Raw genomic sequence first — 14,044 nt, 5'->3', positions numbered from 1 at the left:
GAGCGCCGTGAGGGGCGGAGCGCCGTGAGGGGCGGAGCGCCGTGAGGGGCGGAGCGCCGTGAGGGGCGGAGCGCCGTGAGGGGCGGAGCGCCGTGAGGGGCGGAGCGCCGTGAGGGGCGGAGCGCCGTGAGGGGCGGAGCGCCGTGAGGGGCGGAGCGCCGTGAGGGGCGGAGCGCCGTGAGGGGCGGAGCGCCGTGAGGGGCGGAGCGCCGTGAGGGGCGGAGCGCCGTGAGGGGCGGAGCGCCGTGAGGGGCGGAGCTGGAGCTTGTTAACTTGTGCTGGGCAGGACCGCAGCCCACCCAGAACTTCGGACCCGTGACTCGGAATTGAAGGTATTCCGGAAGTGGCCGCGGGGTGGAGCTAGTGCGGCTGAGCCCAGGTGAAGCACCTGGACTGCCAAGCGGCTGGCAGGAGCCAAGTCTCTGGAGGGCGAGGTTTAGTTTGCGTGTTTGGAGTGTCGCTCGTGGGAAGAGCAACCGTCCCAAACACCCAAGGTATTCCTCTTGGATGGTAAGGAAAGCAGTGATAAAGCCTCAAGACACAGGATGCCAAGGGTGGGCTGGCGGGAGACCCGTGCTGGGAACCAGTCAGGGCTGCACGAGAGTCTCCGGAGGGCGACTTGGGCCCCGGGGATGGCGGGGAGTGCAGAGGTGGGAAGATCGTCCGCTGCAGGCACTGAGGCTTCGGGGCTGCTCCAGCTTATGCCCTTCTGTGGCATGCGCCCTGTGTCTGCACTCTGCCCTCTGCTCTTGCGTTCTGAAGCTATTTCTGGGCCCAAAGAGGTAACTGTTTGGCAGTGGGTGGGATTCAGACTACCTGTGTTCCTTCCCTCCTGGCCCTGCTGGTGACCAGAAGCCGCCAAAAGTCCTGTCTACTGAGTGCTGCGCTCGCCTCCCTTCTCCCAGGAGTGGCAGAGCTGCATGCCCCAGGGCTCTTAAACCTGGCTTTGTCAATAAAAGGGAAACGTGAAGAGCCAGCAGGCCTCGCCATCTCTGTCCTCCACCCACAGCAGCATTCTAGCGGTGCCTGTTCTGCCGGCCTGGCCTTGGAACAAGGGAAACCAACAGAGCGGAGCCCACTGAGCAGCAGTGAACATGGACCTCTGTGGTCTTCAGCCACGGAGATCTGCTGGCTTGTCTGTTAACATCGCGTAGCCGTGCCTGGCACCACTGAGGCCTCTCAGCTCCTCTGGGCCTTGCCAGCGCTCTGAGGTCGAGGCCTGCACCCTTGAAGTTGAGCAGAGCACTATCCAAACGAGAGGAGCTCCTCTGCACTGTCTCAGGCAGCACACGGGATCGGGGGGGCTGCTTCGGGAACCCGAGGAATCCAGGTTTTCTGGCCTGGATGAGCCTTGATGTCACCAGGTCCCCCGTCACCTCTCCGCCTCTCCTCTCTACAGCCCCCATGTGGCCTCAGGCTCCAACCGCTGACTGTCCTCCCCTAGGTCTGACACCATCTCAGCCCGGTGCTGCAGAGGCGAGAGACCTCTCCCCCACCAGCTTCGGTGAATACCCCTAAAGAGACTGGTCATAGGCCCCTCCTGGGGAGGCAGGGGAGGGGAGGGTTACAGAATGATCTAGGGGAACAGGAGAGGAGCACTCCCCAGAAGGAAGGGGCCCACAGGCCCCCCCAAGTGCACCCCAAACCTGCGAGAAAAGAAGGGCCAGTTCATATCCCGCAGGGGAGTCTCGCGGCAGTTGCCTGAGAACCAGCGGTACAGTGTGTTCTTTGCTTTGGAGCTTGAGCGTGTTTGACTTTCTCCACTTATTTTTTTTTAATCTGTTCTCTTTTTTTTTTTTTTTAATTCTTTTTTTAATCGTTTATTTTTTTGGTGATGGGGCAGTAATTAGGTTTATTTATTTATTTTTTTAATGGAGGGGCTTCATGCATGCTAGGCAGGTGCTCTACCACTGAGCCATGCCCTCCTCCCTAGCATTCTCTACTTTTCACAAGCTCATCAATGACTTCTTTTACTTCTATTTGTCACAATTTCACTTTTTTTGCCAGAATTTTTGACAAAACCCATTTTTCCCCATTGTGTAAACAGAATGCACTGCAGAAAGATTGGGAAATGGAGAAAGGTAGAAAGAAATCACTAGTCCACACCACATGGCAGAAATGTGCCTTTTAATTTTTTGTATCTATACAAATTATTCCCCCCAAATCTTAGGAATGGCCCGCGTATGTTACATTCCTTGGCCCCATGACACTTCGGTGTGTATTTCCTAGACTCAAGGATATTCTCTTTCGAAACCACAGCGCAGCTGCCCAACCGGGGGAAGCTGATGTCGACACAGCGCTCAGCAAAGTGAGGCTTCTGATCCTGCTCATGGCGTTTTCCCTGTGACCCAGGATCCCACCAGTGATCATATCTTGCCTTTGGTTGCCACGTCTCCTTAGGAATCCATAGTGTGGCTCAACTCCTCAGCTATTCTTTTCTCCCCACAGATGGTTTCTTCATTGCAAGGGGGAGAATGGTAACCCCACAGGTGAGACACCAGACAACACCAACTGTGTAATCAGAATGATCACTGGTCAGTGAGGAGCTGACGGACACCATGTCCCTCCATGTGACACCCAGAGGACACAGCGTTGCAGGATTCCAGCTGGAGATGCACAACCTGGACGCCTCCAGGACAGGACGGGGACAGAATGGGCGAAGGCTCAGAGTGAGGCAGGAGCGGACCTGGCGTGTTCTGGGCCTGGTGGCTGGTTTCACAGTTGGGGGAGTGGGAGGAAGAGGTGAGACTAGAGAGGCGGGTGGAGGCGAGGGGCCAGCGTCAGGCTGATCGAGGTAAGGCCAGCGGCCATCCATGCACTGGGCACTGCCGATGATGTGGAGCTCCAGGTTTCTAGAGAGCTGGCATCCTATGTGGCCAACAGCGAGGCCCAGCCCCGCTGCGAGGATGCCACACTCCCGCCCAGCATCTGTGCTTCTGTGTGGTGAGCGGGGTGGAAGCCAGAGTCCCAGATCTCCCTAGAGGGAGAATCTAGTAGAGGGACGTTGTCAAGGAGCAGGGGGCCGTGTCAAGGGGCTCTCTGGGCTGTGGGGTTTCCAGAAGCAGGTTAGAATGCGGAGGGACCACAGGAGTGAGTCATCCACAGGAAAGTGCCGGGAACACAGACCACTCGAGGGCCCTCTGGAGACGTGCCACTCATAGCCCAGGCCCCAGGACACGTATCTATGCTGTAAAGGTTTCTCAGCCGGGATTCAGCCAACACACGAGAGCATCCACTCTGCAGCAGACTTCAAGGCCGCATCCCCACCTCACCTGTGGGCAACAGAGAGCTCCCGGAAACACGTGAGCCTGGGAGCAGATGCTTCCCCGTGGAGCCCGCAGGGGAGACCCCAGTCCTGGCCAACACCTCAGCTGCGGCCTAGGAGCGACCCAGCACAGGACCCGGCTGTGCTGTGCTGGAAAGAAACTGAGATCATAAACGCGTGCTGTCTCAAGCCCTTAAGTGTGTGGTCATTGAAAACCGGCGTGAGGGAAACCAGGAGAAAGTGGCATCCCCGCAGCCGAGGGGAGAAACTGTGTGGCCGGAAGAGCCGCGGTGTCGGCCCCGCCGCGGCCGGAGCCCACCAGGAGCGCTGGGATTTCTGCGCGGCCTGTGGCTCATCCGGGGGATCTGCCTGCGGTTGCGAGGCTCTGGCTCGCGGGCAGGGGGTCCGTGGCTCCCTCCCCTCGGCGGCCTTTCTCCCGGGGAGGGGTCTCCACGGTCCCTTCGGTCCTGCCCGCCTCTTGCCCCGGGCGCTGCCCCTTCCTCCATCCATCCGCTCACTACGCTGTCAGCTTGGTCACCACACCCCGGGTTACTTCCCGGACCTCAGGCCTGGAGCTGGCTGGGGAGCCGGGTGGCAGGGGAGGGCCAGGGGTGGTGGTCCCAGAGGCTTGGGGAGTGAGGACTTGCAGGGGGCGGGCGCGGGAAGGCGGCGGAACCGCCGCCCAGGGTCTCGCTCGCACAGTCAGGAAATCCGCCCCGAGACCGAGGCACGCCCCCTGCGGCCTCCAGGGCAGCTGAGTGCGAGGCCCTTCGGCGCCCTAGAGCGTCACCGGAAGTGCGAGGGGGAGGGGGAGCGGCGCTTCCTGGGGGCGGCGGAGCTGCAGGCGAATGGCGGCGGGCTCGGGGCCGGCAATTGAGCGACGGGAGAGGCGGGGAGTAAGGTCGTCTCCGGGCGGGACTCTGCAGCCGTTGTCTGTTCTGGGCTCTCCCCACGGAAGGGCGAGCGTCCGGGAGGAGAGCGGAGGCGGGGCGCCGGCACTGCCCCCGGCCTTGGGGCGGCCTCGCGCGGTTAGTTCCTGAGGTGAAGTCGGTGTGACTTGAAGGCCTTTGTGAGCCGTCGAATTACCCGACAGCCCGGGCGGTTTCCCTCCTTCCGGCGGGGTGTGACGGGGCCTGTTTCCCCTAATCTTGCGCACAAGGTGCCGCTGGGGAGGGGGCACCGCGCGCAGGCGCTCCTGCCGCTGAGCTCTAACCCCCCGCCGCTGGTTTTAGGTCTTCGCTGCTTTCAGCGTGAAACCCATTTTAAATTACTTTTTAAATTGCAAATGAAGTAGGACAAGGTGGAGCATGTTTGGGGGGGATTTTTTGGTTTCTTTTTTCATTTGGGGGAGGGGAGACAATTATGTTTTTATTTTTTAACGGAAGTACGGAGGATTGAACCCAGGACCCCGTGCATGCTGAGCACGCACTTTACCACTGAGCTCTACCCTCCCCCCTGGAACTTATGTTAAAAGAATATATTGACTGCTTGTTTTTTTCTGTGAGTTACGTGTCTTTTACAATTTTTCATGGTCTCATGACTATATAGTGGTTTTATGTAGTTTATGTTTTATGAATCTTTATGTTGCACATCTGCCTCCTGTTTTGTTTTGTTCCTTTAAATCTGTTTTTTTTTTTACACTGAATACACCTGTGTCGTTGAATCTGTCAGATTTTGCCTCAGGTGTCAAGCTTGGCAGAAGCATTCCTCAGTCCACAATTGGGTCATTCAGTGAATCTTTTTTTTAGTTTTATATTTTTATACTCAAATCTTTAAAATTATCAGATTTTTAAATACATAAAACTTTCTCCAGACATTTGAGGACTGATTGAAGGTGCCGATTGGTTCCCGGTGGAGCTGAGGCCACAGCAGGCGCTGCCACACTTGTCTTTGCTGGGAGTCTGTTGAGGGCAGGATCGGGGGAGTCCTCATGGCCGAGACAGAGTTCCCGGAGGATGTCCCATGGAACGCTAGTTTCTGGGGTGTCTGTTTATTCAGGACCTTGATTTCTAGTGAGGTGGCTCCTTCAGGCCCCCTTCTCTGAGGGTACTCTGACCTCACCCCACTCTCTGTGACATTTTCTCCCCTTTCCATCTCTTTCACCCAGGCAGGTGTCCCCATGCTGGTGTTTCTACAGGAAGCAGCAAGCGGAGCCCCGACCTGGGTCTTCAGAACGCCACGGAGGGTGCTACCCTGATGGACACATGCACAGGTGAGGGGGACAGCCAGACCAGAGGACCGTCCTGGGGTCAGGGACTTGGGGACAGCTTAGGAATTGGGGCTCCCAAGTCTGGCTGCCACAGGGGTGTCATCGGGCTCGGGCAGCTTCCTACGCTTCACAGCCCCGCCTCCGCTCTCCTGGCCACACTCCACTTCCCACTTTCTCTGGTCCCCCTGCCTGGAGACCTCTGAGAACGAGAATATATATATATGTATTTTTTACTGAAGAAAAGTTGAATTACAGAGCTGTGTTAGTTTCAGGTGTGCAGCAAAGTGATTCAGTTACACATATATATTATTTTTCAGATTCTTTTCCATTATAGGTTATTAGAAAATACTGAATATAATTCCATGTGCTATACAGTGGGACTTTGTTGTGTATCTATTTTTACACATAGTAGTTAGCATCTGCAACTCCCAAGTTCCTAATTTATCCCTTCCCCTTCCTTTCCCCCTTGGTAACAGGTTTTCTATAAGTCTGTTTCTGTTTTATAAATAAGTTCATTTGTGTCATACTTAGATTCCACATATATGTGATATCATATGATATTTGTTCTTCTCTGTCTGATTTATTTCACTTAGGATGATCCTGTCTGGGTCCATCCATGTTGCTGCAAATGGCATTATTTTATTCCTTTTTATGGCTGAGTAGTTTTCCATTGTGTAAATACACCACAACTTCTTTATCCAGTCATCTGTTGATGGACATTTAGGTGTTTCCATGTCTTGGCTATTGTAAATAGTGCTGCTATGAACATGGGGGTGCATGTAGCTTTTCGAGTTAGAGTTTCCTTCAGATATATACCCAGGAGTAGGATTGCTAGAAAATAGAATAAGTCTGTTTTTAGTTTTTTAAAGAACCTCCGTACTGTTCTCCATAGTGGCTTCACCAATTTACATTCCCACCAACAGTGTAGGAAGGTTCCCTTTTCTCCACATCCTCTAGCAGCTATCGCGTGTAGACTTTTTGATGATGGCCATTCTGACAGGTGTGAGGTGATACCTTATTGTAGTTTTGATTTGTGTTTGTCTAATAGTTAGTGATATTGAGCATCTTTGCATGTGCCTTTTGGCCATGGGAACGTCTTGGGGAAAGTCTCTGTTTAGATCTTTTGCCCCTTTTTTTTTTTTTTTGTGCTGTGCACCAGAAGTTAACACAACAGCTTTTGCCCATTTTTTTTAATGGGTTGTTCATTTTTTTGTTATCAAGTTGTATGAGCTGTTTGTATATTTTGGAAATTAAGCTCTTGTCGGTCACATTGTTTGCATATATTTTCTCCTGTTCCATAGGTTGTCTTTTCGTCTTGTTTATGTTTCCTTTGCTGTGCAAAAGCTTATAAGTTTCATTAGGCCCCATTTGTTTATTTTTGCTTTTATTTCTTTGGCCTTGGGAGACTGATCTAAGAAGATACTATGATTTATGTGAGAGAATGTTTTGCCTGTGTTCTCTCCTAGGAGATTTATGGTGTCTTGTCTTATATTTAAGTCTGTAAGCCATTTTGAGTTTATTTTTGTGGGTGGTGTGAGGGAATGTTCTAACTTCATTGATTTGCATGCGGCTGTCCATGCAAATCAATGAAGAGACTGTTTCTTCTCTGTTGTATATTCTTGCCTCCATTGTTGAAGATTAATTGATGGCAGGTGTGTGGGTTTATTTCTGGGCTCTCTATTCTGTCCCAATGATCCATGTGTCTGTTTTTATGCCAGTACCACACTGTTTTGATTACTGTAGCTCTGTAGTATTGTCTGAAGTCTGGGAGGGTTATGTCTCCAGCTTTGTAGAATGAGAATTAATTCTTGGTGTTGTTTCACCAGTGACCACCAGTGTCAGCTGGCCTGGGCTCAGCGTCGGTGACCAGGAAGAGTGGTGGGTGAGAATCCAGCAGGCCTCCCACCCACTAGCTATCTCCCTCGCAGGCTCCAGGCCCCTCTGTTCTGAGTATTTCAGGCCACATTTGGGGGCTGTCAGAGCTGAGGGTTTGTATTCAGTTTCCTGTTGCTAAATCATCACACGACCAGTGCTAGCCACCACTTCCCTCAGCAAAGACACGAACTCTGCCTGAGGTTCTGGTTCAGCAGCAGGAGTCTGGGGAGACTGACCATGGCTGCAGAGCACACCTGCCCTTTCCCCCGTGAGGTCACAGAGCCCCGCGCCAGGTGACTCTGCCAGCTGTGTCCTTGCGTGTCATCCCTCAGGGTGTGAGTGGGGGCTGTAGTCTCCCTCCCTTATCTGGGCCCAGCCCTGACCAGACCGGCTCTTCAGTCTCTCAGTTTTGGACTAAATAATTTTAGCAAATGCCACCATACACAGAGTGTACGGAAAACAGGTTACTCGTGATAAAACCACCCACTTTGAAAGGGAATAAGGAGAAAGCGTCGTCTGGGCTGCTGGCCAAGCACACATCCCGAGACGTATGGCCAGCGGGGCAGGGAGTCTGAAGGCTGGAACTGTGCCAGGGATGGGCTGCTTGGTTAGGACGTCAGGCAGCCCAGGTCAGCCCTCTGGGACAACTTCTGTCAGGGCCTCTCACACGGGCACTGTGGGGTGGTGGCTTCTCTGTTGAGGGGCTCCTGTGCCTTCCGGGGTGCTGAGCCGCATCCCTGGCTTCTCCCCACTAGGTGCCAGGAGCACCCCTCCTGGTTGTGACACCTAGTGTTTCCAGGCCACATGTAGCTGGGGCAGACTTGTCCCTGCTGAGAACAGTGCCCTTCAGGCCCCCGAGGGCTGTCACCGGCAGGATTCCGAAGCACAGGGCTGCCTGCTGGTGCTGGTGATTGTCTTGGGAGAGAAGCAGCTCCTAGGACCTGAAGCCTGGCCTGGTGAAGTAAAGTGTGTGTGGCTTCATTTTAATTTTGAATAACTTTTTCATAACCAATGCCTGTGAGATAGTTTCTTGAACTTCCAAACCCCAAGGCCAGGGCTGGGCCTGCCCAGAAGACTCCTGTTCTTTAGCCCCATCTCAGGGGCCTCTCCCCATTGCCTGTTGCTCAGCTTAACACCGTGCTTGCTGGGGAGTCGATGGAAACGCCTGTGGGCGCCTGTCTGTTCCCATCTGCCTGGGAATGGCATCCTTGTCTCCAGGCCCACTCCGCAGGTGTCCTGAGCCTGGCCACTGCAGGCTTCTGAGCGTTTGGCTGCTCTGGTTCAGCTGTCTGGGCTCCTGCCCGTAGACGGAGGGGTTTTTTCTTAGCCTGGTTGGTGCGCTCGCCTTGGTGGCCTTGTACTGAGCCACCTCGTGAGTGTCCCTGGCTCACCGCCCAGGTGGGTAGCACCTGTGATAGGAGAGCCCTGTGGAGGTGGCAGTAAGCACCCCGCATTTGAGCGCGGTTTCGCTACCACGTCCCTGAAGCTTTTGTCTAAATGGGCATGTGCCCAGGGGCCAGCGGGGCCTTGTTTAACCAGCTGCTCTGCTCAGCAGTCAGGACCGAGGGCCCCGCCTCAGCCCGCGGCTCCGTCGTCCCTCGACGGCTGTTGCTGGCGCTTCTACTACTCTGAGGAAGGGTCTCTGCCCTTGGAGGTTAGGGTGTCCAGGGAGTCTGGGCCACAGTGTCATCTCGGGGAGCCCGGGCCTGCGCCTCCCATACCTCTGCTTCGATTTCATCCTGCTCTGCCGCCAACCAGCTTTCTCTGTGTTCCAGGCGATAAAGCTGAGCCGGGGAGTCCCCAGGGCCTGGGGGTCGGTCTCCCCTACTCCCGTGGTCAGGCAGGCTGAGATGGAGGCTTGGGCCTTTTCTGGAGTCACAGGGCAGGACCCTGACCAGCTTTCCTCCAGTCCTCGTCCACTCCTGGGCCCCTGGGTGTGAGGAGTGGGAGACAGGGCGGCAGGCATCTGCTGCACGTGGACTCTGTTCCCCCGTCGTCACCGCCGCTCTCCAGTGGCGCCTCGTGTCGCTGACGGTGCTGTGCTCTCTGAGTCATGCATCTCTGCCATCTCTTCCAGCGTTCCTGGCACGGGCACCGGCGGGTGGCCAGGCCCCCAGCTGTGCTGCAACAGCTGCTGAGCAAGGTGCTCAGAGCACGGGGCTGATCCCAAGGCGGGCGGCTCTGGAGGAAGGTGGAAGCCGTGGAGAGGCTGGGCTGGGACTGCCACAGCGGCCTCCCCTGGCACTGGGGGTTCCGGACCCTCGTGGGAATGAGGATGCTGGAGAGGGGCCCAGGGGCTCCCCTTGGGGACAAGCCGTTTACGAGGAAACTGGAGGGCAGAAGGGCCACAAGACCAGCACATCCAGGTCAGAGGTCACCCTGGACACACGCTCTGCGGCCTGTGGGAGAGGCCCTTGGAAAAGACGGCCTTATCAATGTGGTTCCTGTGACAGGAGCTTCCAGTGCTACTCGGACGTGGTGAAGCACCGGAGCATTCACTCCAGGGAGAAGCCCTACGAGTGCGGCGAGTGCGGGAAGGCCTTCATCCACAGCTCGCACGTACTCCGGCACCAGCGCACCCACAGCGGGGAGAAGCCTTACGTTTGTACAGAGTGTGGGAAGGCCTTCAGCCAGAGCTTCAACCTCATCAGACACCAGAGAACTCACACCGGAGAGAGGCCGTACAAGTGCGCCGAGTGTGGCCGGTCCTTCAGCCAGAGGTCGGACGCGGCGAAGCACCGGAGGATCCACACTGGGGAGAGGCTGTATGCGTGCAGCGAGTGCGGGAAGGCCTTCATCCACAGCTCAAACGTGGTCCGGCACCAGCGGACTCACCACGGGGAGAACCCCTACGCGTGTCCAGAGTGTGGGAAGGCCTTCAGCCAGAGCTCCAACCTCATCCAGCACCAGCGGGTCCACACTGGCGAGAAGCCCTACTCCTGCCAGGAGTGCGGGCGCGCCTTCAGCCGCAGCTCCTTCCTCAGTGAGCACCGGCGCATCCACACCGGGGAGAAGCCCTACAAGTGCGGGGAGTGTGGCCGCGCCTTCAGGGCCCTGTCAGGCTTCTTCCGGCACCAGAGGATCCACACCGGGGAGAAGCCTTTCCACTGTGCCAAGTGCGGCAGGGCCTTCCGCCTGAGCTTCCACCTCATCCAGCACCAGCGGGTCCACAGCCCAGAGTGAGCCTGGGCGGTCTAGCGGGACAGAAGATTCCAACAGCAAGATGGGTGGGGAGGCGTTGGTGAGGCCCCTCGTTTTTTGGCCACAGCCCTGGGCCTGTGTGCTTGCTGCTGCAAGAAGATAGACAGTAAAGCCATCCCGTGGTCAACACCACAGCCCATGTTGGGGGCACTCCTGCCTTCATCCCCTACCACCTGGCCAGGAGCACCAGGAGAGAAACAGGAGCCTGGGGGAAGGCAGCGCCATAGAGGGGACGCAGGTGTTCCCAAGGGAGAGACGTGACGGTGCCAGGTGCCACTGCAGTTCATTCATTTCACTTCCATAGCAGTGGCTTTTCTCCTGAAATACAATTTACACACGGTGAAATGCAGCTCTTAAGTGTTGGCTTTGAGTTCTGACAACTATAACGTGCTTTGACCCTGATGAGCACCACGCTGTCAGGACGCAGCCAGCGTCCAGCACTCCGGGAAGCTTCCCTCCGCCCCTTCGGGTCAGCCCCTCACCCTCGGAGGCAGCCAGTGCTCCCATTTGTTTCTATAGCTTTGCTTTTTCTAGGACTTTATATAAGTGGAGCAACATAACATACTCCTCTTTGTCTTTTTCCTTTAATGTTTTTGAAGTTTATCCATTATTAGTTTTGGGTTTTTTGTTTTGTTTTTAGCTTCATAGCACTTTTGAAAAGGCAAGAGTCACTTTCTGCCTTGTATCAAAGTTGTATGTTTATGTCTGTGTCGTCCTACCAAAGCGCATGCTCCTGCAGTGAGAATTCCTTAGCCCAGCCCGGATGCTCCTCTGTGGCGGGCACACCTGTAAGTCCGTGAGACGCGCAGGGCCTGGCCAGGGAAGAGGTTCTCGGTCACTGGTTTTCACCCCGCTCTGGAGGATGCAGAACTCTGCTCGGCCTCAGGGAAGCAGGACGAGACAGCAAGTCTGAGACGTTCGTACTCTGAACAGATGTCCCTGAGCCATGCAGGCTCTATGGCCCTGCAGCAGGGGAGGCCGCACCAGTCAGAGGGCAGGACGGACAAGCGGAGCAGCCAGCAGAAGCACACACGGGGACCAGCAGCACAGGAAAGCAGTGGGCAAGACAGGGCAGGAGGCAGACTGGAAGGAGCACCTGCAGAGGGCGTTCCTGAGCTGCTCTCAGCAGGTGGACGACACATGCAGAGCAAAGGCCAGGGCACGCTTGGGGGTGTGATGAGGGTAAGAAAAGAGCTTGCTAACAGGACTGTGCACCTGGCCACGAGCCCCGGGGTCCAGCCCAGGACCCAAATCTGTCTTGGGCCAGCTGTGGTCTGCTGTGGTCATGAGACGTGTCTGCTCCAGCTTCACTCCTGACTGAATTGTCTGGGTCTGCTAGGCAGCTGGGACTTCCAAAAGAGTAGCTCAGTTCTAGGGCTCGTTTCAAGATGTGAGGTCAGGCCACAGGGTTGTGCAGCCTGTAGGGGCAGAGCTGCCCTCTGAGTGGATTTAGTGGCACCACAGCTGTTGGGCTGCTGGCCAAGGTGAGGTGGAGGGCAGAGCCTGGGACCCCCATGCTGAGCCAGGATCCTCGGGGGCTAAAGGGCCCCAGATTTGTGGTGCCTCCCAGGTAGCTCTTCGGAGCAAAGATCCCCCTTAGACCCTGCAGTGTCCCTCTCGTGAGGTGAAGCAGTGAGTGTGCAGAGATCACCAGGTACACAGGACGGTAAGGCTCACTGCATGAGAGTCAGCAAAGGAGGATGTAAACCACAAGAAACTGCAGGCAAGGGGCCAGATGTATGTGAAGTGTTTGAAGAAGACAGACAGACATGGGGACAAGAAAGCAATGAGAGGCTATCAGGCACGAAAGGCACAGCTTTTGAAGAACTTTCAGAACTGGAAAATAAAACCATTGAGTTAGAACTCACCGGGCAGGTTCAGTAGCAGGGGTGATGGCTGAAGAAAGCGTCAGTGTGGTAGGAGAAAGATCCAAAGCCCAGGATCCCTCGGGAACAATGATAGGGGAAACGTGAAGGGAACGTTCAGAGACGTGTGGGTGTGACAGGAGTCCCCGGAGGAGGAGGGGAGACACAGCAAAGCCCTACATGGACCCCCGTGATGACGCAGGTCGGCTCCCACAGGCCAAGGCTGGTTTCCTGCAGGGTTGAGGGTGGGGGTGGAGGTAGGTCGGGCAGGGGGACAGCAGCGAGCCCATCTGGGGAAGCTGAGTGTCTGCATCCACAGTTCAAACCTCGCTCAGTCTCCCCATACGCAGGCCAGTGAAACAAGGAGAGAAGGTCGAAATTGTTACCATGCCCTGGAAGTTCCAGCCATTCTTGAGACCCAGAATCATTGCCTTCAGTGTCTAAGCCAGAGTAGACCACTGCCAACAAGCAGTGCCCGCCTACAGCTGACGCCCAGCCTGGATCAACTCCCATGGCTTCCGGTGGCATCGGCGCCTCAACCACAGCGACGCGACTGCACTTTACCCCCTTCCAGTGCTCCAGCAAGCCTTCTCTTCAGTGAAAAGCAAACTCGCGGATCCAAGAAGTACAATGTATATGAAGCAGCATAAATTAAGAGAAATCCACACTTGAGACGCAACAGGGTGAGAGCACCGACCATCAAGACCTTGAGAAGCCAGAGAAAGGCCCCGTCAGTCACGCTGTAAGCCCCCTGCTCAAAGCCATCATCAGACGGGACAGCAGTCATGCCTTTGGCATGCTGAGAAAATACCTGTCCCACCAAGAACTGGAGGCCCAGCAAAATTATACTCTATAGATAAGGTAAAAAACACATTTATAAATAAGTCAAATCTGAGATAGTTTATCCTTAAGCAACTTTCACTGAAAAGACTTCTTAAGTCTGTGATACAGAAGGAAAGTGTCTGCAGGATGGCCTTCGACACAAGACAGAGGATCAGTGAGAGCGTGGCCTGAATGCAGCAAGAGAGCACATGGCTAGAAGACTTTCAGGGTCTCAGAGCCTCCTGTGCTGGGAAGACGCTTTAATTCTAGTCTTTAAATATGCACAGTATAGTTTAACCTTAATTACTAAACGGTGTGTACCTTTCCAACCCAATAGAAAAAAATATATATAGTAGTTTTAAGTGAACAAAAACATACCAATTTTAAAAGTAAGAAAAGAGAAAAATCCAGGAAAAAATTGGGCAAATAATCAGAGTAAGATGGCAGAAACCACCCAAACAGGTCCGTAATCACAGTCAACTAGATGAAATTTCCAGTTAAGACAGTAAGGTGGCAGGAGGAGCCTGTGACTCAGAAGCACAGTGTGTGAAGATGAAGTAGGCAGAGGCCTGAGTCCACGGGGACCCAGGCGCCTCGGGAGATGGACAGGGAATTTGTCTGTTAGAAGATAAAACATGTTTCCACAGGAGCAATTCAAAAGTAAGCATCTCAGATACTAAACGTGATCACCAGAGTTAAAACAAGTTAATAAGAGTGCTGAGAAAATCTTTTTAAATAACCAGCAACATAAGGAGGCAGACGGTAAGGCAGACTAAGACTACCAGGGGTTCTTGGGGAAACAGAAAG

General features: G+C 54.8%; 1 protein-coding gene across 1 annotated transcript; it reads left to right on the top strand.

Annotated features, from left to right (window-relative positions):
- The first annotated feature begins 340 nt into the window (after positions 1–340).
- Positions 341–13,540, top strand: ZNF696 (zinc finger protein 696). The gene is made up of 4 exons (XM_064476768.1): positions 341–494; positions 2,449–2,489; positions 5,373–5,477; positions 9,427–13,540. The coding sequence occupies exons 3-4, from the start codon at positions 5,462–5,464 to the stop codon at positions 10,530–10,532; spliced, it is 1,122 nt and encodes a 373-aa protein (XP_064332838.1). The 5' UTR covers positions 341–494; positions 2,449–2,489; positions 5,373–5,461; the 3' UTR covers positions 10,533–13,540.
- The last annotated feature ends 504 nt before the right edge of the window (positions 13,541–14,044 follow it).

The sequence above is a fragment of the Camelus dromedarius genome, chromosome 20 (genome assembly GCF_036321535.1).
Source record: "Camelus dromedarius isolate mCamDro1 chromosome 20, mCamDro1.pat, whole genome shotgun sequence".
In the NCBI taxonomy this organism is placed as follows: Eukaryota; Metazoa; Chordata; class Mammalia; order Artiodactyla; family Camelidae; genus Camelus; species Camelus dromedarius.
The sequence above is the reverse complement of the archived record's forward strand: the minus strand, read 5'-3'. Positions and strand labels throughout refer to the sequence as shown.